The sequence below is a fragment of the Pocillopora verrucosa genome, chromosome 2, assembly GCF_036669915.1.
Source record: "Pocillopora verrucosa isolate sample1 chromosome 2, ASM3666991v2, whole genome shotgun sequence".
Classification (NCBI taxonomy): Eukaryota; Metazoa; Cnidaria; class Anthozoa; order Scleractinia; family Pocilloporidae; genus Pocillopora; species Pocillopora verrucosa.
In genome coordinates this window covers 11,808,631-11,832,053 of record NC_089313.1, presented here as the reverse complement: position 1 = coordinate 11,832,053, position 23,423 = coordinate 11,808,631, and the positions used below count along the sequence as shown (strand labels likewise).

Below are 23,423 nucleotides of genomic sequence, written 5' to 3'. Positions count from 1 at the left end.
ACCAGTGTAAAAAATAGAATATCTGAGTCATTACTAAGATTTGCTCCATCCTTTGCCTTGATTTGCATGATTGTCTTTTTGTTGCAGTGGCGATTTTCTAGGCCCAAGAAATATTTGTTATTTTTCTCACCTTCATTATACCATCTCGCTCTGGATCTAATTATGTCTCCATTTGTTTTGTACTCAATAATGCTCTCTAATTCCCTTTTCTTCACCCTCAACTGTTCAGCAAGAGCTTCTTTGTCGTTCCAACTGCCTTTAGAGAGCGGCTATATCATTTTCAATATCGGTCTCCTTGTTCTTCATTTTCTTTGTTTTCGCCTTTGAGTATTTGATTGAAGTATCTCTAATTTGAAGCTTTATCATTTCCCATAACAACGCTTCGTCTACTATTTCGTCACTTTCGTATTGGTTGACCGTTCCAAGAATTGTACTGTTTTTGTTATTGTTTTCTTTATCCAAGAACTGAATGCATAATGTAGTATGGGGCCGTGGGGAAATTTTACCTGAAATAGTTATGTTAGACATTGGAAGCTCTATTGAAACTTAAATAAATTAGTTGGGTTTCATACATAAAAGATTTTCCCACTAGATACCCTGTACACCAAAATAGAAACACAAAATAAATATATAAACATGGCCAAACGAATATGCATCTACAACAAACCCAATTAAATTAACCTTAAAAGACATACTTTGATTGAGAAGGTCTCCAGGGCAAGCCAAAGTACGTCTTTCAGTGAAGAAATGTCGAGCCTCTTGTCATAAGATTATTCTTGTTATTAGTAAAGCTTTCTGTTCATGATCGTGGTATGTATCTCTGACCCTTAATGTATAGTTTGTCATAGACCGATTTGGCGTCGCTCCCCTCTTTTTTTGCTTCTTATAAGACTTTCACGAGGCCTCTTCGTGTTTCCACAATCTCTCGGGGGAAATCTTGTGAAATTCCAAAAACTGTTCCAACGAGAATACAAGCGTTAGATATTATGAATTCGTTATTCTTGTAGAAACTAAACTTTGCTATGATCGGGCGCGGCTTCTGACCATTTAGATTTCATTTACCAAGTCGATGTACACGTTCTATTGAAATTCACTCAATGATTCGATTCGGTCTTGACGCTTGTTTCATTCACTTCTTCAGGAATACCAAAAAATATTAAATTATTTCTCCGACTGTGGCTCCCTAATTTTATTGTGCGTTCCTTCTCAAAGCTGGCACTTTTTGTCAAGTTGTTCACACCTTTCTCCAGCTCAGAGATCGTCTTTTCTTGAGCGTCAACTTGTACAGTCAGAGTTTTGATAGACTCATGAGCTAACTCGAGGCTTTTTTCCAGCTCAGCACTTACTTTCTCCAACTCCTTTTGCTTTTCTTTAATCTCGTCAATTTCTTCCATCCGCGCCAGAATCAGGTCAAGTTTACCGTTCATCTCGGTTATAGTATCGGCCATTCATTATCTTCGGTTTGTGAGCCTGATTGTTTTCTCCTGGCCCTCTTTCGACCTGTCTTTGGAACTTTGTTTCCCGTTTGGTCTGTCATAATTAGTGCTTTTGGCGTCTGGAGAAGTTCTCAAGCTATTTTGAGCGAAATACTCGCAGACATTAAAAAGTTGCGTCCGTCCGCTCTGGGGGTCGATTCCATCAAGTAACATGCTTCGTGCACACTTTTCGCTATATCTCTTTTTCCCTTCAATGAATTTTTTTACTTCTTCACTTTAAAGGGGATAATTAGTACACCAAAATTATGCAATGAAAAATATAGGTCACCGTACTCATTCAAGAGCTGAAGACCATGGTACCTCTTTTTCATTAATTGAAAGACAATGACGTGTTTTTGGAATACAGTACAGGTAAGAAGAATTTGTTTAACGATAAATAGCTTCTTTAGTTGGTGATCATTTCCTTTATGGGGTGTAGGGGGGCTCTGGATAGAGGTAGTACCTTTGTCGTCTGGCAGCTGCATCCTACTTGGTAGGGTGGACGGGCACACTGGTCCTCATCCATCTCCTAAATCTCTCACGTGCTGGCTCCAAGCGCCACACCCCGGCACACCGCCTCAGCTGGCGGGCTAAACCACGTGAGGGGGTGATGTTTACACTGCATCACTACTAGGCGGAGGAGCTGCTCCAGGCAGCCAACGGCTAGAGGGCGGAGGAGATCTGAAGATCCAACGGCCATGTGTAGGGGAGTAAACCCTTCAAATCAGGAGTGGAGCCCCGAAGGCGGACCAGCGTGCAGTGCTCACTGACTCCGGCAGCTCCTGCAGCCAACCTGGTGCCAAACGTACTGCTCTGCATTCCTTTGGACTACACCGGCGAGGCCGAGAGGGGGGTCCTGTCGACTGGGCAACCCAGGATCTCCACACACTCCGCCCAGGCTTGCGCCCTGGAGAAGTCACTCCAGTGCCGCTGTTCCAGCGACAGAAACAACACGGGAGACAGCAGATACCGGTTATAAGCCCAGAGCGTATTGGCGTGAGCTCGGACGCCAGGGGCTGTCTCCGACGGTGGGAGGGATCTTCGCGTCCCACTGGTCAGCTATCGCCCGCCTCAAGCTGGGCAGCCCCCAGCCAGTAAGGTGCTGACCCGTCACAGTCTGCCTGCTTCAATGGGTGCTTGGAGCTAAGGACAACACCGAAGAGCGGACTGTAAATCCCGCACCAGACAAAAGAAGAAGAAAGACATCAAAGCCGCCAGCGCTGAGACTGGCAACTTGGAATGTCAGGACCATGTGCCCTGGCCTCTCCGACGATCTCCAGCAGATCGATGACGCAAGGAAGACAGCAGTCATCAGCCGAGAGCTCAAGAGGCTCAACATTGACATAGCAGCACTGCAGGAAACTAGACTCCCATCCAATGGCAGCCTGAAAGAGGAGGACTATACTTTCTTCTGGCAGGGGAAAGCTCCAGAGGAGCATCGTGTGCATGGTGCAGGCTTTGCGGTTAGGAACTCCCTACTGCCCTCAGTCGAACCACCCTCAGAAGGCACAGCCCGCATCCTTTCCCTTCGCCTCACAACAACCTCAGGCCCTGTGAACATCATGAGCACCTATGCCCCCACGCTTTGCTCTACAGCAGAGGCAAAGGACGAGTTCTACAGCCAGCTTGAGACCGCCATCAAGGAAATACCCCCCTCAGAACACCTGTACCTGCTTGGCGATTTCAACGCCCGGATTGGTTCAGACTTCACCTCCTGGCCTCGATGCATCGGCCACTTTGGCGTAGGCAAACTCAACGAGAACGGGCAGCGTCTCCTCGAGCTATGCTCCTTCCATGACCTCTGCATCACAAACACGTTCTTCACCACGAAACCTCACCACAGAGTGTCCTGGCGGCACCCCAGATCCCGTCACTGGCACCAGCTGGATCTCGTGATCACCCGCAGACCCCTGCTGAACAGTGTCCTGTCCACCCGTAGCTACCACAGCGCTGACTGCGACACAGACCACTCTATGGTCGCCAGCAAAGTGCGTCTCCAACCCAAGCGAATCCACCACTCAAAGCACAAAGGACGTCCCCGCATCAATACAGCCGTGACCTCTGTGCCTGAACTACGCGAACGTTTCGCAGATGCCATCCAAGAGGCCCTCAGCGACTGTCCAACTAGCTGCGCTGAGGATAGATGGAACCACATTCGTGACGCTACATACAAATCTGCAGTGGACACTTTTGGAAAGAGAGAGCGCAAAAACCCCGACTGGTTCGAAGCCGGAATCGAGGAACTTGAGCCAGCCATCTCATCCAAGAGAACTTCCCTACTGAACTACAAGAAAGACCCCTGTGAAAAGACTCTGACTGCCCTCAGACGAGCCAGAAGTGAAGCCCAAAAGATTGCTAGACAGTGCGCCAACAACTACTGGCAGAACCTATGTCAAGGCATCCAGACATCGGCTGACTGCGGCAACATTCGAGCCATGTATGAGGGAACGAAGAAAGCCTTCGGCCCATGCGCAATCAAGACTGCCCCTCTCAAGTCATCCACTGGCGAATTCATCACAGACCGTGCAAAGCAAATGGCGAGATGGGCGGAACATTACCAGGAGCTGTACTCCAGGGAGACCGTTGTGACTGACACAGCAGTGGAGAACACGAGCCCCCTGCCAGTCATGGGAGAGCTTGATGACCCACCCACTATCGAGGAGCTCAGTAAGGCCATAGACTCCCTAGCCAGCGGCAAAGCCCCAGGCAACGATGGCATTCCGCCAGAGGTCATAAAAGCAGGCAAAGAGACCAGTCTTCTCGAACATCTCCACGAACTTCTGCTACAATGCTGGGAGGAAGGAAGTGTGCCTCAGGACATGCGTGACGCCAACATCATCACGCTCTACAAAAACAAAGGTGATCGCAGCGATTGCAATAACTATCGCGGAATATCCCTCCTCAGCATCGTCGGCAAGACCTTTGCCCGCGTCGTGTTGAACAGACTGCAGCCACTGGCAGAGCGTGTGTACCCAGAATCACAGTGCGGATTTCGAGCCGAAAGGTCTACGATCGACATGATCTTCTCCCTGAGGCAGCTACAAGAGAAATGCCGTGAGCAGAGACGCCCCCTGTACATCGCTTTCATAGACCTGACCAAAGCGTTCGACCTGGTCAGCAGGTCAGGTTTGTTCACACTCCTGCACAGGATTGGATGCCCCCCCAAGCTCCTGAGGTTGATCATCTCCTTCCACAAGGAAATGAAAGGTACTGTCCAGTACGATGGCTCCTCCTCGGACCCCTTCCCCATCAAGAGCGGCGTCAAACAAGGGTGTGTCCTCGCGCCGACACTTTTTGGCATCCTGTTCTCCCTGCTGCTGCGCTACGCCTTCAGCCAATCCGAAGAGGGCATCTACCTGCACACCAGGAGCGACGGTAGCCTGTTCAACCTGGCACGCCTCCGAGCCAAGACAAAGGTGCGCAAAGTCCTCATCCGGGAGATGCTCTTCGCTGATGATGCCGCCATCACAGCTCACACCGAAACTGCCCTCCAGGAGCTCATCAACTGCTTTGCCCATGCCTGTTCACAGTTTGGCCTCACAATCAGCATAAAAAAGACCAACATTCTGGGCCAAGACGTCAGCACTGCTCCCAGCATCTCCATAGGTGACTGTACCCTTGATGTGGTGGAGGACTTTACCTATCTTGGGTCCACCATCTCCAGCAACCTCAGCCTGGACACCAAGCTGAACACGAGGATCGGCAAGGCCTCAACAGCTATGGCCCGCCTGACCAAGAGAGTGTGGGAGAACACTATGCTCACCATCAAGACCAAGACGCAAGTGTACCAGGCGTGTGTGCTGAGCACACTGCTGTACGGCAGCGAGAGTTGGACTCCCTACACCCGGCAAGAACGCAGGCTCAATGCTTTCCACCTGCGTTGCCTCAGGAGAATCCTCGGCATCACCTGGCAGGATCGCATCCCAAACACCGAAGTCCTAGCAAGGGCAGGAACTGTGAGCATGTACGCCCTGCTAACCAAGAGACGCCTGCGATGGCTCGGTCATGTCACCCGCATGCAAGATGGCAGGCTACCGAAAGACATTCTGTACGGTGAGCTTGCCACTGGGTCCAGACCCACTGGACGACCTTCGCTCCGCTACAAGGATGTGCTCAAGCGGGACCTGAAGGCGGGTGGCATTGCGCCAGCAGGCTTCGAAGCACTGGCAGCGGACCGCAGCGGCTGGCGATCCACCACCATGTCAGCCATCAAGACAGCAGAGCAGAAAAGAGAGGAGCAGTGGGAAGACATGAGAGCTCGCAGGCGCCAGAGAGCAGAGGCCAACCCATCCCCCTCGGACGACAACGTCTTCGCATGCAGCAACTGCAGCAGGATCTGCCGCTCGAGGATCGGTCTCTACAGCCACAGCCGGCGCTGCAGCTCCACCACAGACTGACCATGGGCGCAACTCCATTGTCTCCCGAGACAGAAGGACGCCAACTATTTCCTTTATTCTGGTGACTGAAATGTGCGATTCGGGGGTAATAATCGTAATGAGAAATTTTATTGCTGATGCATGTTTTCGCTGGCTGATGAAGACAGACGGAGACACTAGTCGGTGAAAGTATTGACGTATGAATTTGTGACGTCTTAGAATGGCTATAATCAGCGTGGTTAGATTTTCTGAGATGCACTTTGACCCTTTTATACCCTAAGAGTGACTTGTATCTAATTTCTCCTTACAGTTAAACTGCTGAATCATTCATTAACCTATTACACTCCCATGAGTTACCAAGACATAATTTGAATTGTATGGCAGAAAGTAAGGAGAATTACTAATGAGATCTTGGGCGTTGAAGGGTTAAGATCGTGAGAATAAAGGAAATGATCACCAACCTAGGAAGCATTGATTGTTAAACGAATTCTCCTTGTCAGTAACAAAGGAAATGTATAGAAAAAAGTACGGAGAATATGGATACTGATGTTAGGGTGCAAAGGGTTGAGGAAAACGACCTAGGAAAAGGGTAAAAGGTCTGATAGGATGACATTCGAATTTCCCGGTGGGTGGTGTCTCTGTAGATGATGACGCCGTTGATCACTGGCGTGTGACATAGTCGTTCATCAGTTGCCGGTCGGGTGGTCCAGTGTTTACGGAAGTGTGTTTCCATATTTCACGTATATTTCGTGTTAACATCGTAGTTACAGTAGTGAACTTCGTCATCTCAGGGTCATGCGCAGTTGCCAAGACATTAAACATGCGTGAACTGACAAGGCTTACTTTAGTAAATGTTCAAACCGTCCTCGGCTATTCAAAGCTAACTTGGTAGGAGGGGATTATATTTTTATAATTTGTCTTTTTTGGTATTTTTCCTCTAATCTTTCAGAATCGTGTATTTTTAGGATTCTTCTAAACACTTAGCTGTCGGATTGTGACCCAAAAAGTAGAGAGGGCGCTTGCTTCTCTTAGTAATTAATATAAATCAAGAGCGGAAGTCAGTGGCGAAGGTGTACTCAAAAAAATTGATAAAATTCAACACACATTATAAGCTTGAGTTCACGGGTGTTAGGATGGAGCCATACAGGGAATCATTGTCAATATTGTTGGAGGAAAGAAAGTTCACGGAACAACACGACAATCTACGTAGTCTTTCTGTGAACACAAATAACTTGTTCTCTTCTGGCATTAAGAATATTCTCATGAACGCTGGACTACCAAGAGATATAAGTGATGAATTATTGTCTTTTAATCATGGCTCGACTAAACTAGTTACTCATTTGGCTTTGCTGTTTCTTTTTCCCTTTTCTCAGTATTACTATGAATACACGTTGACTTAATAATGTGGCGAAATAAATTAAAACATGTAGCAGCAAATGGCTCGAAACATCACACGACTGTCAGTTTTAGACGTTATAAGTCAGCAATCTGAAAAAAAAAGTGTTATCGAAACTTGATATGGAATTAGTCTTGTTTTAGAGTCTGATACTAAATCAAACACGGGAAACAAATTCATTTTCAGAATTTTTCAGTTTCGGCACATATTTTCAAACTAAGCTTTACTAGATGTTCCACGCGAGTAGCGAAATTTCTCTCAGTAATCAGAATAGTTTGTGCACATGTAAACATTTTCACCCGGTATGCTGTATATTTAAGTAAGACGAGTTTACGAGCTTGTCTTCTCAGTGCTCGGCTACGTTGAAGTTTGAATCGGGAATCAGGTGTCGAAGCAAACATTTGACGGTTCTGAATCGCATAATGATTTTTACAGAGCAGCTAAACAAAAATAATGACATTCAGTCCTGTAAAATTTTCTAGTTTTGATTGTGGCAGATTCATTCCGGCCCATGGCTGTAATCTTCTGAAGGGGCTTTTGACCATGTACAAAGATGGCAGATATTCTGATGTTACTTTGAAGATCAGTGAAGACCGACGGCTTTCAGCTCATCGTATTGTTATGGCCTTTTTTAGTCCTTACTTTGAAGCCTTGTTCGGGAAAAGCGTTATCGAAACTTGATATCGAATTAGTCTTGTTTCAGAGTCTGATACTAAATCAAACACGGGAAACATATTCATTTTTTAGAATTTTTCAGTTTCGACACATATTTTCAAACTAAGCTTTACTTGATGTTCCACGCAAATAGAGAAATTTCTCTCAGTAATCAGACCAGTTTGTGCACATGTAAACATTTTCACCCGGTGTGCTGTATATTTAAGTAAGACGGGTTTTCGTGTTTGTCCTCTCAGTGCTTGGCTACGTTGAAGTTTGAATCGGGAATCACGCGTCAAAACAAAAACTTGACGGTTCGCGTAATGATTTTTACAAAGCAATTAGACAAAATAATGACATTCAGTTTTCATAGCTACATCGGCTCTGGCAGCTATATGAAATTTTCTATTTTTGATTGTGGCAGATTCATTCCGGCCCTGGACTGATAGTGTCAATTACCAAGACCACCAATCGAACTGAGGTATTTTGGTCCTCTCCAGAATAAAAAAATATTAATTAAAAAAATATAATAAACAAACAAAGCTATGCTCAGCTTCGAAAATGAAGGTAAAATACATTGCCATTAATCGGTTGAAACCAACGTGGTCAAACAGAAAGATTAGGATTTCCCTTGGTATCAAAATTGTTTACATGGCCACCGCCGAGGGACTGTGAACCTCTTCTTCTGTCAGCTCTCTTTCGATGAATATTAATCTGGAAATTTTAACGCAAAAGATTAAAGCCATGGTTCCGAACTGCTGAAGGGACTTTTGACCATGTATTCCACCTGAGTGTGAGATCTGGTAACTAGTCACCCCGACTTCCGCTTTCGACTAAAATCTGAAGACTTTGCAGACGCCGTTAGCGAAACCGAACATTTTGACTTTTCTCTTCTCGGAAAATCTTCAAAATGGCCGCAATGAAAAGAGGTTTACCTTCTCTGGAAAGGTATTTTTCGACGGATATGGAAACTTTACATGCAAACGATCCAAGCCATGGCTGTAATCTTCTGAAGGGGCTTTTGACCATGTACAAAGATGGCAGATATTCTGATGTCACTTTGAAGATTAGTGAAGACCGACGGCTTTCAGTTCATCGTGTTGTTCTGGCCTCTTTTAGTCCTTACTTTGAAGCCTTGTTCGGGAAAAACTGGGCTGATGGAGAGAAAAAGGAGATAGAAGTTCTTGGCTTTGACGAGAATGCTGTCAGCGATTTGATCGAATTCGCATATTCGGCCAAAATTGACATCAGCAAAGACAATGTGCAAACTTTGCTCGAGGCATCCAATTATTTGCAGGTGGAGTTTGTCAAGAAATCGTGCGGAGATTTTCTGAAAGGTGCAATCAGTGATAAAACTTGTCCTAGCATCTGGCAGCTTGCTGATTTGTTTGCGCTGGAAGAGCTAATGAAGGAGGCTAAAAATCACTTTTTGCTGCATTTTACTGAAGTCACTCAGATGGAAGAGTTTTTGTCGCTTCCAATTGGTCTCCTGAAAGAGATTCTTGCTGATGAAGGTATTTGCGTGGTTATCGAGAGCCTGATTCCGTCCAAAGAAGAAAGAGAAGAGGTCGTGTTGGAAGCCGTTTTGAAGTATGTTGAGCATGATATCGACAACCGAAAAACACATTTTCCAGAATTGTTATCCTTGGTACGACTCCCAACTTTATCAGAGTCTTATCTGGGTGAAATCTCAGAGCACAAACTTATCGCAGACTCCAGCAGAGGAATCATTTCAAAGGCTCGTAAGCTGAAAACTGATTCCCCCGAGAAAGATTCAGCCGATGAAATGTGGGCGAGCACTCGAGCGTTTGCCAAACCTGCTGTCAGTTGGGGGCGTTCCTTTGCTAATGGTGGCAACGTACATCCTGAAACATCTCATCACAACAACACAGAGGCTGCTGAAGATCTTGGCAGTGACGTCTTCATAAAGGGAATGAAACTTTGGATTCGACGCTGGGATGGGAGGCCTGTTCTGGGAGGGCTGAAGATTTTTTATAATCATAACGGTGACCAAGAGATTATGATGGGAAGTGACTCTGATCAGTCCGAACACCATGAATTTCACTTGGAAAAAAATGAAAGGATCGTCAAAGTTGATGTTAATTCTGGATGGATGATTGACCGCCTCTCCTTTTACACAAACAAGAAAGATGAAAACGGTTATCCTCAATGTTATGGTCCTTATGGAGGGAATGGTGGAGCATTCTACACTGAGACTCCACCAGGGTCGTATGGTTTCCTAGCTGGAATTGGTGCTGCTGTCGTTGACTCACAGGGTGAAGAAGGTATCACCAGACTTCAGTTTGCATGGAGGGCATATGTGCTTCCTGGTGACCTAGAGCCAAATAAAAGCAGATGCAAAGCTAACGATGGCTTCTATGATGATGAGGAGAGTTATGATGATGATGATGATTATGACGATTACGATGACGACGAAGATTTTGATGACTTTGGTGGTATTCTCGTTGCCGCACAATGGTCATAATGGTTAACATAAGACTTTGTCTCAAAGTGATTCCTCAGAAAAAAAAAAACGTTATCAAACAATTTTTTACTCTTTCCTTAAATGTTTCCTGCATTGTCTTGAAAAATACAACAAAAAAGACAGTTCACCGTGCTTGTTCAATTAAGAGGTATGATGGGCACTAATCACGTGCGGTATTCCATCAGTTCTCGGTACATTTCGCAGAAGTTGGAAGCATGGGTTTTTAAAGTATGGAGTAATATGGAACAATTTGTATAAAATTTTTGGAAAATTCACATCATTTTAAACAACATCGACTTAAAAACTTTCTTGAATTGTCACTGTCAAGGTCATAATCTGCATTAAGTAACAGGCTTTATGCAGGCTTCTAGCTATATTTGTTTTTCTCCTCAGCGAATTTTTTTTATTTCTCCGATTTGAAGGGGATAGTTAGTACACCGATATTATGCAATAAAAGATATAGGTCACTGTGCTTATGCAAGAGCTAAAGACCATGGTACATCTTATCCATTATTTAAAAAACAAGTATGTGTTTTTGAAATGCATGTGCTTATTTGCCAGTTTATGCGAGTTTTATTCATTAAAAAGGATAATGGTTTACATAAGACTTTGTCTTAGAGTGATTCATCAGAAAAAAAAGTTATCGAACAATTTCTTTAAACTTTCCTAAAATGTTCCTTCTTATAATAATACAATAAAAAAGATAGTTCACCTTGCTTATTTAATAAACCCTTTAACTCCTAAGAGTGACTAGCATCAGTCCAATTTCTCCTTACATAGGGTCTCCAATAGCGTTCTTCTTCCCGACTAAAATTTTTTCTTAATCCTGTAATCCCGACGGTTCATACTAGCCAATCCCGATCCAGATCATACAATTTTGTCTTAGTCCATTTCCTAAACTTAGGAGGGCCTTTTCGTTAGGTGGTGATTTTCTCAACCACAGCATTGATCCGTCGAAGTTTATGGTCATCGTAAGACGAAAGTTCATCTCTTTTAATCAAAATAATGATATCGTTTATTTTAGAAGTTTTCAAAGTTTTGCACGAATAACGTACGCTAGTCCTGGTAACGACCTCCTTCCGTTAAACTTCGATCACGGACAAACGTATTAATACACACAGGTCGGGATCAAAGAAACAAATACTTGACGGTTCTGAATTGCTTAATAATTTTTACAAAGCAGCTTAACAAAAACAATGAAGTTCAGTCCTCATAGCTACATCAGCTCTGGCAGATGTATAAAACTTTCTAGTATTGATTGTGGCAGATTCATTCCGGCCCTGAACTGCATGATAGTGACAATTACCACGACCACGAATCGAACTGAGGCATTTTAGTCCTCTCCGGATGTATTAATGAAGAAACAAAGCTATGCTCAGCTTCGGAAATGAAGGTAAAATATATTGCCTTTGATCGCTTGAAACCAACGTGATTAAACCGAAAGATCAGGATTTATCTTGGTATAAAAATCGTCTACACGGCCACTGCTAGGGGACTGTGGACTTCATCTTTGGTCAGCTCTCTCTCAACGAAGAGCAATCTGGAAAATTTTAATGCAAATGATTCAAGTCATGGTTCCGAACTGCTGAAGGGACTTTAGACCATGTACAGAGATGGCAGATATTCTGATATCCTTTTGAAGATCAGTGAAGACGGACGGCTTTCAGTGCATCGTGTTGCTCTGGCTCTGTTAAACCTTAGTTTGAAGCCCTTTTCAGGAAAAATTGGAACAATGGAGAGAAAAAAAAAGATATATGACTGATATATGGTTCATCTGGTTTGGTAGATCAATTCATAAGATAAGTAATTTAAAAGATCTTTTATTTTATTGAGGAGGGTGAATAGGGGTATGCAAATCCGTCAAGCCGTTAAAGAAAATTGTTTAATCCGAATCCGTTTGCTACTTGTCACGTGCAAAGGTGAAAAACGTACCTTGAGCTGTTGTGTGTTATAGCTAAACAATTTTAAAAAACGTTCTGACACTTTTTATAGGATCTTTAACCGCTAACTAAAAGATCTACCTTTACATTAGGAATCTGTCGTTGATCCTGACTTGTCGTCCAAAGCGTGTCGTGGCTCCCTAATAGGAAAGTGGACCGTCTGTCAAGTTCAGGAATGCTTGAATCTCCATCTTCTGGTTCCTCGTTTTCATCTGTACTTGAGTCATACTCTGGGATCTCCTCCACATTCTCGGGGTCACTGTCGCCTGTTTCAACTTCCTCCTCATTCTTGTTTACTTCAGAAGACTCCAAACCGTCAGACAGGGCCAAGTCGACTCTGTCTTCGGATATCTGAAGCTGTCTCTGGTAAATCGTTTCCATAACTAATGATGCGTTGAACATTTATTGCACATAAATCCATATCCGTCATACTCGAGTTGTTCATTATGTATTCTCTTTTGGAATGTGAGTCTGCTAGGAACACAGGCTATCTGCCAACTCACGCGATTGCCTGAATGTGCGCCGTAGCAAGAAATGGTCCATTGTTCCGGGTCAACTTTTCCATTAAGCATCAAACAAAAGTCCGGAGTTATTGGTCGCCCTGAGGGACTTTGGCCGAAGGGAGGCGGAAAAGCTCGTAACTGATCGAGAAAATTATCGGAGTAACAATTTTGCTGCACTGAGGGAGAGGGTAGTGTAAATATGCACTGGTACAATTAATCTCCATTGGTGTACCCAAGGGTAGACTTGACCCTCGTTTAGCGCATCGAGCCAAAGGTTCGAAAATTCAAAAATAATTTAAGTTATCCGTATTGCAGTGACTCATTTAAACCACCTCTCTCTATATGTAAGTCAAGTCGCCTGGTAAAAAGTCAACGCACAAATACAGTTTTTGGTCTTACTACTGGTGTTAAATGCAATCGAAAGTGACGGTTTAAAGACTTTGTTTCTGACGCACAGCCGTTTTCAAACGAGGCGCTCATTTTTTAGAACCAACATGTTTACCAAACCATGAAGTTTACTCGGTGTTTGTCATGTCCAAGTGATGCATATTCTTCCTCTTTCCTCATGCTGGCCATAGTTCGTTATTATTTCCCTGATGCGTGACATGAAGTGAGTCTCGTCCGGCCGTGACAAAAAAAATACACATACCCAGAAACAACGCATTTCTGACAACCTTTTCGATCCACGATTCGAACTTCCTCGCAAGCAAAATCCAAAATCCGGACCCAAAAAATTGATGAAACTGTGAATCGCTGCAAGTTCAGGATCCGCAAATCCGTTGAAATTTCGCTCTGAATCCGAAATCCGAGCAAAATAATTTTCAGAATCCTCCGATCCGTTGGCCTATTCACCCCCCTCTTCATTGCTTCCCTGACGTCGAAGGAGAATAAGCAAGAAGTAAAATGTGAGGCCAATTTCATTCGAGTGAGATCTGGTAACTAGTCACCCCGACTTCCGCTTTCGACCATGAGCAAAGACTCCCAGACCTCGTTGGCGAAACCAAACATTAGTTTTCCCTTCTCAGAAAATCTTTAAAATGGCCATAATATTAATCTGGAAATTTTAACGCAAAAGATTAAAGCCATGGTTCCGAACTGCTGAAGGGACTTTTGACCATGTATTCCACCTGAGTGTGAGATCTGGTAACTAGTCACCCCGACTTCCGCTTTCGACTAAAATCTGAAGACTTTGCAGACGCCGTTAGCGAAACCGAACATTTTGACTTTTCTCTTCTCGGAAAATCTTCAAAATGGCAGCAATGAAAAGAGGTTTACCTTCTCTGGAAAGGTATTTTTCGACGGATATGGAAACTTTACATGCAAACGATCCAAGCCATGGCTGTAATCTTCTGAAGGGGCTTTTGACCATGTACAAAGATGGCAGATATTCTGATGTCACTTTGAAGATAAGTGAAGACCGACGGCTTTCAGTTCATCGTGTTGTTCTGGCCTCTTTTAGTCCTTACTTTGAAGCCTTGTTCGGGAAAAACTGGGCTGATGGAGAGAAAAAGGAGATAGAAGTTCTTGGCTTTGACGAGAATGCTGTCAGCGATTTGATCGAATTCGCATATTCGGGCGAAATTGACATCAGTAAAGACAATGTGCAAACTTTGCTCGAGGCATCCAATTATTTGCAGGTGGAGTTTGTCAAGAAATCGTGCGGAGATTTTCTGAAAGGTGCAATCAGTGATAAAACTTGTTCTAGCATCTGGCAGCTTGCTGATTTGTTTGCGCTGGAAGAGCTAATGAAGGAGGCTAAAAATCACTTTTCGCGGCACTTTACTGAAGTCACTCAGATGGAAGAATTTTTGTCGCTTCCAATTGGTTTCCTGAAAGAGATTCTTGCTGATGAAGGTATCTGTGTGGTTATTGAGAGCCTGATTCCGTCCAAAGAGGAAAGGGAAAAGGTCGTGTTGGAAGCCGTTTTGAAGTATGTTGAGCATGATATCGACAACCGAAAAAGACATTTTCCAGAATTGTTATCCTTGGTACGACTTCCAACTTTATCAGAGTCTTATCTGGAAGAAATCTCAGAACACAAACTTATTGCAGACTCCAGCAGAGGAATCATTTCAAAGGCTCGTAAGCTGAAAACTGATTCCCCCGAGAAAGATTCAGCCGATGAAATATGGGCGAGCACTCGGGCGTTTGCCAAACCTGCTGTCAGTTGGGGGCGTTCCTTTGCTAATGGTGGCTACGTACATCCTGAAACATCTCATCACAACAACACAGAGGCTGTTGAAGATCTTGGCAGTGACGTCTTCATAAAGGGAATGAAACTTTGGATTCGACGCTGGGATGGGAGGCCTGTTCTGGGAGGGCTGAAGATTTTTTATAATCATAACGGTGACCAAGAGATGATGATGGGAAGTGGCTCTGATCAGTCCGAACACCATGAATTTCACTTGGAAAAAAATGAAAGGATCGTCAAAGTTGATGTTAATTCTGGATGGATGATTGACCGCCTCTCCTTTTACACTAACAAGAAAGATGAAAATGGTGATCCTAAATGTTATGGTCCTTATGGAGGGGATGGTGGAGGATACTACACTGAGACTCAACCAGGGTCGTACGGTTTCCTAGCAGGAATTGGTGCTGCTGTTGTTGACTCACAGGGTGAAGAAGGTATCACCAGACTTCAGTTTGCATGGAGGGTATATGTGCTTCCTGGTTACCCAGAGCCAATAAAAAGCAGATGCAAAGCTAACGATGGCTTCTATGATGATGAGGAGAGTTATGATTATGACGATTATGATGATGACGAAGATTTCGATGGTTATGAAGATTATGATGGTTATGAAGATTTTGATGACTTTCTCGTTGCCGCAGAACAATTAAACAACCTAGATTATAACTAGTTTAGAAAAAAGGATAATGGTCAACAGAAGACTTTCTCTCAAAGTGATTCCTCAGAAAAAAAAGTTATCAAACAATTTGTTAAACTTTCCTTAAATATTTGCTACCATTGTCTTAAAAAATTCAATAGAAAAGATGGTTCACTGTGCTTGTTTAATTAAGAGGTGTGATGGGCATTAATATGGAATAATATAGAGAGTTATGATTATAACAATTATGATGACAACAAAGATTTTGATGGTTATGAAGGTTATGAAGGTTTTGATGACTTTGATGATATAATTAATCAGGAAGGTGGAATACAAATTTACATGTTTGAGCCATTTGCCTGAGATTGTGGTAAGAATGGATGTAGAATTTATTGATCACACCTAGGATTGAGATTGATTGAAGGCCCTAGAGAATATTGAATCTGACTCAGGTTTTCTTTTTAACCTAATGAATTTTAATCCTGGGTTCACTGCCTACAATACTCATAGTTGTGTTACTGTGACAGCTTAAATCTAGCATGGTGCTTTTCATGTTTCAAACAACTTAATCCAGAAAATTTCATGTCCAGCTTGTGCACTACAGCTTTTTGTTTGTGTTCTGATGCAATGCCAGTAGGGAGAAAAATTCTCCAGTCACCATAGCTTATAACTAGTTTAGAAAAAAAGGATAATGTTTAACATAAGACTTTGTCTTAAAGTGATCCCTCAGAAAATAAGTTATCAAACAATTTATTTATACTTTCCTTAAATGTTCTTTACCATTGTCTTGAAAATATACAATAAAAAAGATAGTTTGCCATGCTTATTTTATTAAGAGGTTTAATGGGCACAGTAAATTTTTCAGAAGTTGGAAGCAAGGGTTTTTAAAGTATGGAATGATAGAGAACAATTTTGTATATAATTTGTGGAAAAATCACAATTTTAAACAACATTGACTTTAAAAATTTCTCAAATCATCCATGTCAAGGTCATAATTTGCATCAAGTGACAGGCTTTGTCCACACCTTTTTGCTATATCTGTTTTTTTCTTTAATTAATTTTTTTTTATTTCTCCAAGTTAAAGGGGATAATAAGTACACCAAAATTATGCAATAAAAAATATAGGTGACCATGCTCATTCAAGAGCTAAAGACCGTGGCACCTCTTTTGTATTAATTAAAAAACAACATGTTTTTGGAATGCATGCGCTTATTTGCCAGTTTATGTGAGTTTTATGTGCAGTACAGGATGGGCAATGAAATACGAAGGAATCACCTTAAAATGGCTTATGTCTGTATGGCTTGTATTTAGTCATATCACTGATTGTTCCAATTGTACTTAACCCTTTCACTCCCAGTGGTGACCAAATTGGAATTTCTCCTAACAGTTCCACTGAAGTTTTAGGCAAAAGGTTGTTGAGAAGAAAGAAACATGTCGATTAGCAGACACCATCTGATTTAACACTAAATTCTCTAAGCAAAAAATTTTTGAAATGCATAGCAGACAGTGTGGAGAACTAAAATTTAGATCTGAGGAGTGAAAGGGGGAATGGTTGCCAGACCCCTTGTGATTAAAAATTGTCAAACACCTGAGCTCACTTTGTATGCTTTACCTCTCAGCAACTGCACCACAACTTTTAAAAATGCATCAAGTATTAATTTTCATTATTTTTATTTTTACAGGTAGAAAGACCTTATATGTTGTTTGAGTATGTGGTACTTGCAAAGGACTTTTTAAGGACAATGTAGCCAATGCATCCACTGAAACTAGTTTAAATTTGTGGCTATAAATACAAAACTATTTTTTTCAGCCATCTACTGGAGGGCATTCATCGTAGAACTTTTTCTCAAAAATTCTTTGTGAGTGTTGAGAACCAACATTTTGTGTTACAAATTTTGTGTATTCAGGACCTTAATAGTCAAATTTTGTTTGTTTGTATGATATAAAATTATTATTTTCACAGTGATTTTTCAAATAAATTTCTATCAATGATACATTCAGAGCTTGAGTCAAAAGTTGGCCCCTTCATGATGTTTGGGTTGTTTTTTCTGGTGGAAGCAAACATTCATTTGAGCTCTGTGATGCAGGTGTTGGTATAAGTTCATTAGTCAAGTTCAGCCTTTGTGTGATGGACCTTGCACTAGGGGTAGCAAGTCAGAGTTTTTCGTTTGTTTAATTGTTCAGTAATAGATCACAGATGGTGTCAAAATGTGTCAAGGACAAGAAAAGTGGCACATGAGGTGCATGAAAATCATTTGATAAAATTTGTTCAGAATATATAGCTGCTTTAGAAATCTTTGACAGGGAACTTAAGCTTTTTTGGAAAGTGTGAAAGCTGTATCCATAGTTGAAAGAACTCAAGACCTGTAGGTTTAATTAAGTTGCTAGGACAGTTAAAAATATGCTTGAATCTATTATTTCCCACTTTGAGGAAGTCTTATTTAAATTGAATAACCAGCCTTTGCATGATGAAACTTTAGCTGGAGGTAACAACACCTTTTCACTGTAGGAGACATCTTTTGAAATGGACATACTCTGTGTGTGCTAAAGGGAGATGTGGTTGTAAGGGTAATGCTGAAGAACTTTTAGTGAGTTATGCACAACATAAATTGTATGATGTCTTCACCAGTTCTCTGATTCCATGAATCCTGACTTTATCATACATATCCAATTGACTTTCCTCTTTGAATTATAAACACACTTTACAGAACCTCTTAAAATGCCACATATATCTAGAGTCTGGAAAGTCTGGCATATCTTCACTCCTCTCTATTAAAAACTGCAAGTTCCCAAGAGAGATTGTAACGCGCCTACTTCCGGATTCCAAAAAAGCGGACAAGAAGAGTCACCTCATCGAATGTCCACTACTAAATCCCAGATATTATTATTTATTTCTTTGGAAGATGAAAACAATGTGAACTCTTAGATGAAAAGAAATCGACAAAAGACATTGTCACAAATTGAAGATCCTCCCTGTCATTTCATGGGGATTGACTCATTCGTTTTTCAGGATAGCTCCTTTAGCCCTCCCACTTTTTTGCAAGAATAAAATAAACTAAACAAAAAATGATTTAACAAAAAAAATTTCCTTCACGCATTCTTCTTTAGCCCCTCCACTCGAAAACTTGCTGCGTGGTCCCTGCCTTTTGCTCCTTTTCCCATTTTCACCAAGTAAGCTCCATTTTAAGCCTCTCATCAATTTTCAAATTATTCCATTCTCTGTGCAAATAAAGTACTCTACCGCTTTCCCTTTTTTTATTTGGAGATGATGTGCTCCTGACTTTAAGTGATATTGTTTCGTTTACAAACTTGAAAAAGCAAGACATTTTTCAAACCTCCTCGCACTCTCCTCGGCTGAATTTAGATCGCAAGACCTTGGGAACGAGATTGTTGGGAGGACAGTTTCAGCCGAGCAAAAACTGGAATTCAGTCAATATTCTCGTTTAAACATGGCCACTGGAAAGGGATATTTTCCCCTTCTTGGCCGGTCGTATTCGACAAATATTGATCTCTCGCTCACAAGCGATTCAAATAAAATCAAGCACGGCATGCATTGTGATGTCGCTTTAAAGATCAGCCAAGACCGACGACTTCGAGCTCATCGTGTTGTTCTGGTCTCGTTTAGTCCTTACTTTAAAGCCCTACTTGGGAAACACTGGGACGATGGAGTGGAAAAAGAGATAGAATTTCTTGGTTTTGACGAGAATGCTGTCAGTGATTTGATCGAATTCGCATATTCGGGCAAAATTAATGTCAACAAAGACAATGTGCAAACTTTGCTCGAGGCATCCAATTATTTGCAGGTGGAGTTTGTCAAGAAATCATGCGGAGATTTCTTGAAAGATGCAATCGATGATGAAACTTGTCTTAGCATCTGGCAGCTTGCTGATTGTTTTTCGCTGGAAAAGCTAAGGGAAACTGCCAAAAGGTACGCCCTGCAGCATTTCACAGAGATCTGCAAGGAGGAGGAATTTCTCTCTCTTCCAATTGGTTTCCTGAAAGAGATTCTTGCCGATGAAGGTATCTGTGTAGTCATCGAGAACCTAATTCCGGTTGCAGAGGAACGGGAAAGGGCGGTGTTGGAAGCTGTTTTTAAGTATGTGGAACATGATCTAGCAAACCGAAAAAAGAATTTGCCAGAATTGTTATCTTTAGTACGACTTCCAACCATATCAAAGTCTTATTTGAAAGAAATCCTGTTACATAAGCTTCTTGCAAACTCGTGCACAGAATGGATTGCAAAGGCACAGAAACTGCAAATTGATTCCTCTGAGAAAGACTCACCGGATGAAAGGTGGGCAACCACAAGGGTATTTGCCAAACCTGTAGTCTGGTGGGGGCGTTGCTTTGCAAGTGATGTGCGGAGACTTTCTGTAAGATCACATCACAGTGATGAAATGATTGTTGAAGATCTGAGAAATGATGTGTTTATAAAGGGAATGGATTTATGGATCCGTCAATGGTGTGGGACATCTGTACTAGGTGGCCTAAGGATTTTCTACAATGGTGACAGAGAGGTGAAGTTTGGAAGTGACTCCAGTCACTGTGAACACCATGAATTTCATCTGAAAGAAAATGAGAGGATTGTTAGAGTTGAAGTAAACTCTGGACTGATGATCAACCAGCTCCAATTTTTTCAAACAAGAAAGATGATAAAGGAGAACCTAAATGTTATGGTCCTTATGGAGGGGATGGTGGAGGATTCTTCTCTGAAACTCCACCAGGGTCATACGGTTTCCTGGCAGGAATTGGTGCTGCAGTAGTTTACTCACAAGGTGAAGAGGTATCACCAGAGTTCAGTTTGCTTGGAGGACCTATGTGTTCCTGGCAACCAAGAGCCAATGAAAAGCAGATGCAGTGTTAATGATTACTTCCATGATTACGATGATGATGATGATGATGATGATGAGAACTTTACATTTACAGGATGGGGATGGGTGTGATATTAAAGAAAGGATAAGACTTTGTTTGGGACTAAAAATGGTGAATAAACATGTCGTGACCTTTTCTGCATTTATGAAATTGATAAAAAACTTTTAAAGAACTCAGTTGGCACTTTTACTCTGGTGTGAGCAATCACAAACTTTGTTTCATTTTTATTGTTCAATTTCAGGCATGTGCTCATTGGTTAATTCGAATGATGTGAATTTTAATGACATAATATGTTTTGTTGTATGTGCAAAAAAAAAATGTGGATTTGGGATTTTTGAGTCAAACTAGACTTGTCATGTTCCTGCAGCATTTAGAGGGGTTTTCTAATCATTTTACAGATTTTGAGGGCTGTTGGGAAAACTGTCAGATTAATACATATATAGTTAATCTGGTGGTTTTAATAACAGTTTCAAATAGATTCTAGTCACTTTAGTCATATTTGTATGATGGTTAAATACCTGTCTCAAACACTGTATTTTCCATTTGACGTATGAAAAGCAACTTTGGAACTTTCAAAACTATAAGGATAATTTTTATGTGGTGAGAAATATTCTTTATAATACAGTTTGATACAAAGTCAGAAACAAGGGTAAGATTGCCGCACAGCCCCTTACTTCATAGTTCTTGGATAAAGATGGCTAACAAATAATTGATTGCCTTTGGGACTGTGGCTTTGTTTTAGAGTGATATGAGGCTGTGCGGAAATCTTTCTGGAACAAGATTAGAACATTGCACTACAGTGGGAACAGTTAACTGCAATGTGCATAAAATATATGAAATGATAAATGTCATTCAAAACATTTCAAGATGTGAAAAATAAAAGAAGTTATTTTACAGATTTTTGGCCAGCTCTCTCAATTTTTTTTTTCTATGCAAGGTTGTGCTCTAAGAAAAATTGAAGGGTGTTCAGAGCTCTGAAACTGTGAAATTCAAGGTGCTCAGAATATGCTTTTTATGGAAAAACTAAAATTCCTAAGTTGCCCATGAGCAAAGGTTAGGCCCAGGGCCCACCGGTTGCTGCTAGACCACAGCCATGCTATGCGATTCTACTTTATGGACAACTGTCAACTTTTACATCGGTAGGTTTCAAAACATTGCATAGGAGTCAAGATAAAAAAAGCCTGTGTCCAAGAGCTAGCTGGGGGAATTGCAACACTTAGCTCTCCAAGCCAGTCTGTCTAACCAAGAGTTTTAAATATGAAATCAGAAAATCGATGAAAACATCACTTGCGTTACCGAATCACAAACGGTTACCCCTTTCAAGCCATTAGTGTCAAAGCCGGGAAACCAGTCTCATCCAATGGGATCACTTCGGTGAGAACAGTGACGTCATGATAAAATTTGCATACCATAGTTAGTCTCGATAGCTAAGGATCGCTGTTTCGATACCTGAAGGTGATATACTTCAGTTTTATCATCGCTTTAAAATTTCTGTCATTTGCTAATGTTTTGTTATACAGAGTTTCACATATTACTCGAAAATTCGATTCAAACTTTAATTTTAAGTTTTCTCTTGCTTAGCTTTATCTCGTCCGAGTTAATTTTCCAGAAAAAAAAACTATCCTGTGCTGTATTCAACGGGTTGCCCAGAGGAAGTTCTCTTGATTATTTGAGGGCTTTCATCCAAGGAATAAAATTTTCAAAATAAAATTGCGATGACCTAAAACTCAGCTGCCAACCCCCCTACAAATGGTGGCTCGACTACTTATTGTCACGGATAGAAATGAATTTAAACCTCTTGAAAAGTTACCAAGCGACCGGAAAGAAAACATTGCCAAGTTTTTTTCTTCAACTTGTGGAGTGGATTTTTTTTTCTAATCTTGCCAGAAAAAGGAAAACTGACTGTACTTTCCCGAATTAATTTTACTCGGAGGCAATGAAATAACGTTGCTTTTCCAACACTCAATAGCGCAAAATTTTGACTTAGACTTTCTATGTTCCTTTGGAAGATTACGAAAGTTTTTCATGACGAAAACTTTTTGTATAATCAGTTTTTGTTACGATCAAAATAAGCAGTTGCGTAACTCAGTCGGGCTAACTAGCTTGTGACGCTTTCCACTTTTCATTCTATGAGTTTCAAACAGAATAAACCCATTAATAGCTAGAAGACTTTATCTGATTCTTCATTAACCGGGGTAATGTACAGCAACTATTATCTGAAGAAAAATTACGCGTATTTAAAAATTGATGACAACATATCATCAAAGTAGCCTCGTGATTTTCATTGTAATCCTAAAATAGACGAATTCATTAAAAATTTTGCCGTGGACAAAGAAATCATTCGAAAAAAACTGAGGATTGAAAGACAGGAAACTAAAGAAAATTGTTTTCAGAGAGACTCCAGATAATTAAAATGAAATTTAATACATGGTACAGCACAGCACTCCGAGCGTTTGATTCAAAATTGGCGTCAAGACGCGACGAGAGTTTTCAGGGTTTTTTTCTTTTGAACACCGACGTTATGATAAATTCAGTCAGTCATACATCTCACCACAATACATTGACCTTGTTGCAAAATAGAGTGCCAAGAGGGTTTAATTTGGTGTTCTTAACTTCAAACCGGGCAAACCTGAGACCCCTCGTTAAATCGAGAAAACACGTCAATGATTCTTGACAGGGTTGCATGCTAAAATTAAAATGTTTTGAAATGTACCATCTCCGCGAAAATTGTGCCCCCGATTACGATTTCATAGTTTCTAAGAGATATTGATTTATTCTATTATATTTTAAAAAAATTTAATTCAGCAATTTGTCTTTGTATTTTTGCGCCTTCTTATTTATGAGAAAGGATCAACGTTTTTCTTAGTAAAAAGGAAGAAGACTTGTCTTAGTTTCCT

The 23,423-nt window shown here is 41.5% G+C and overlaps 2 protein-coding genes and 1 pseudogene across 2 annotated transcripts; all 3 read left to right on the top strand.

Annotated features, from left to right (window-relative positions):
* Positions 1-8,708: 8,708 nt before the first annotated feature.
* LOC131795177 (kelch-like protein 28) lies at positions 8,709-10,850 on the top strand. Its single transcript, XM_059112743.2, has one exon. It carries the CDS (start codon positions 8,812-8,814, stop codon positions 10,384-10,386), a length of 1,575 nt encoding a protein of 524 aa, XP_058968726.2. The 5' UTR covers positions 8,709-8,811; the 3' UTR covers positions 10,387-10,850.
* A 3,172-nt stretch (positions 10,851-14,022) lies between these two features.
* On the top strand, positions 14,023-16,646 carry LOC131795190 (uncharacterized). Its single transcript, XM_059112762.2, has one exon. It carries the CDS (start codon positions 14,080-14,082, stop codon positions 15,685-15,687), a length of 1,608 nt encoding a protein of 535 aa, XP_058968745.2. The 5' UTR covers positions 14,023-14,079; the 3' UTR covers positions 15,688-16,646.
* Positions 16,647-18,870: 2,224 nt separating this feature from the next.
* Positions 18,871-21,422, top strand: LOC131795176 (uncharacterized; annotated as a pseudogene).
* The last annotated feature ends 2,001 nt before the right edge of the window (positions 21,423-23,423 follow it).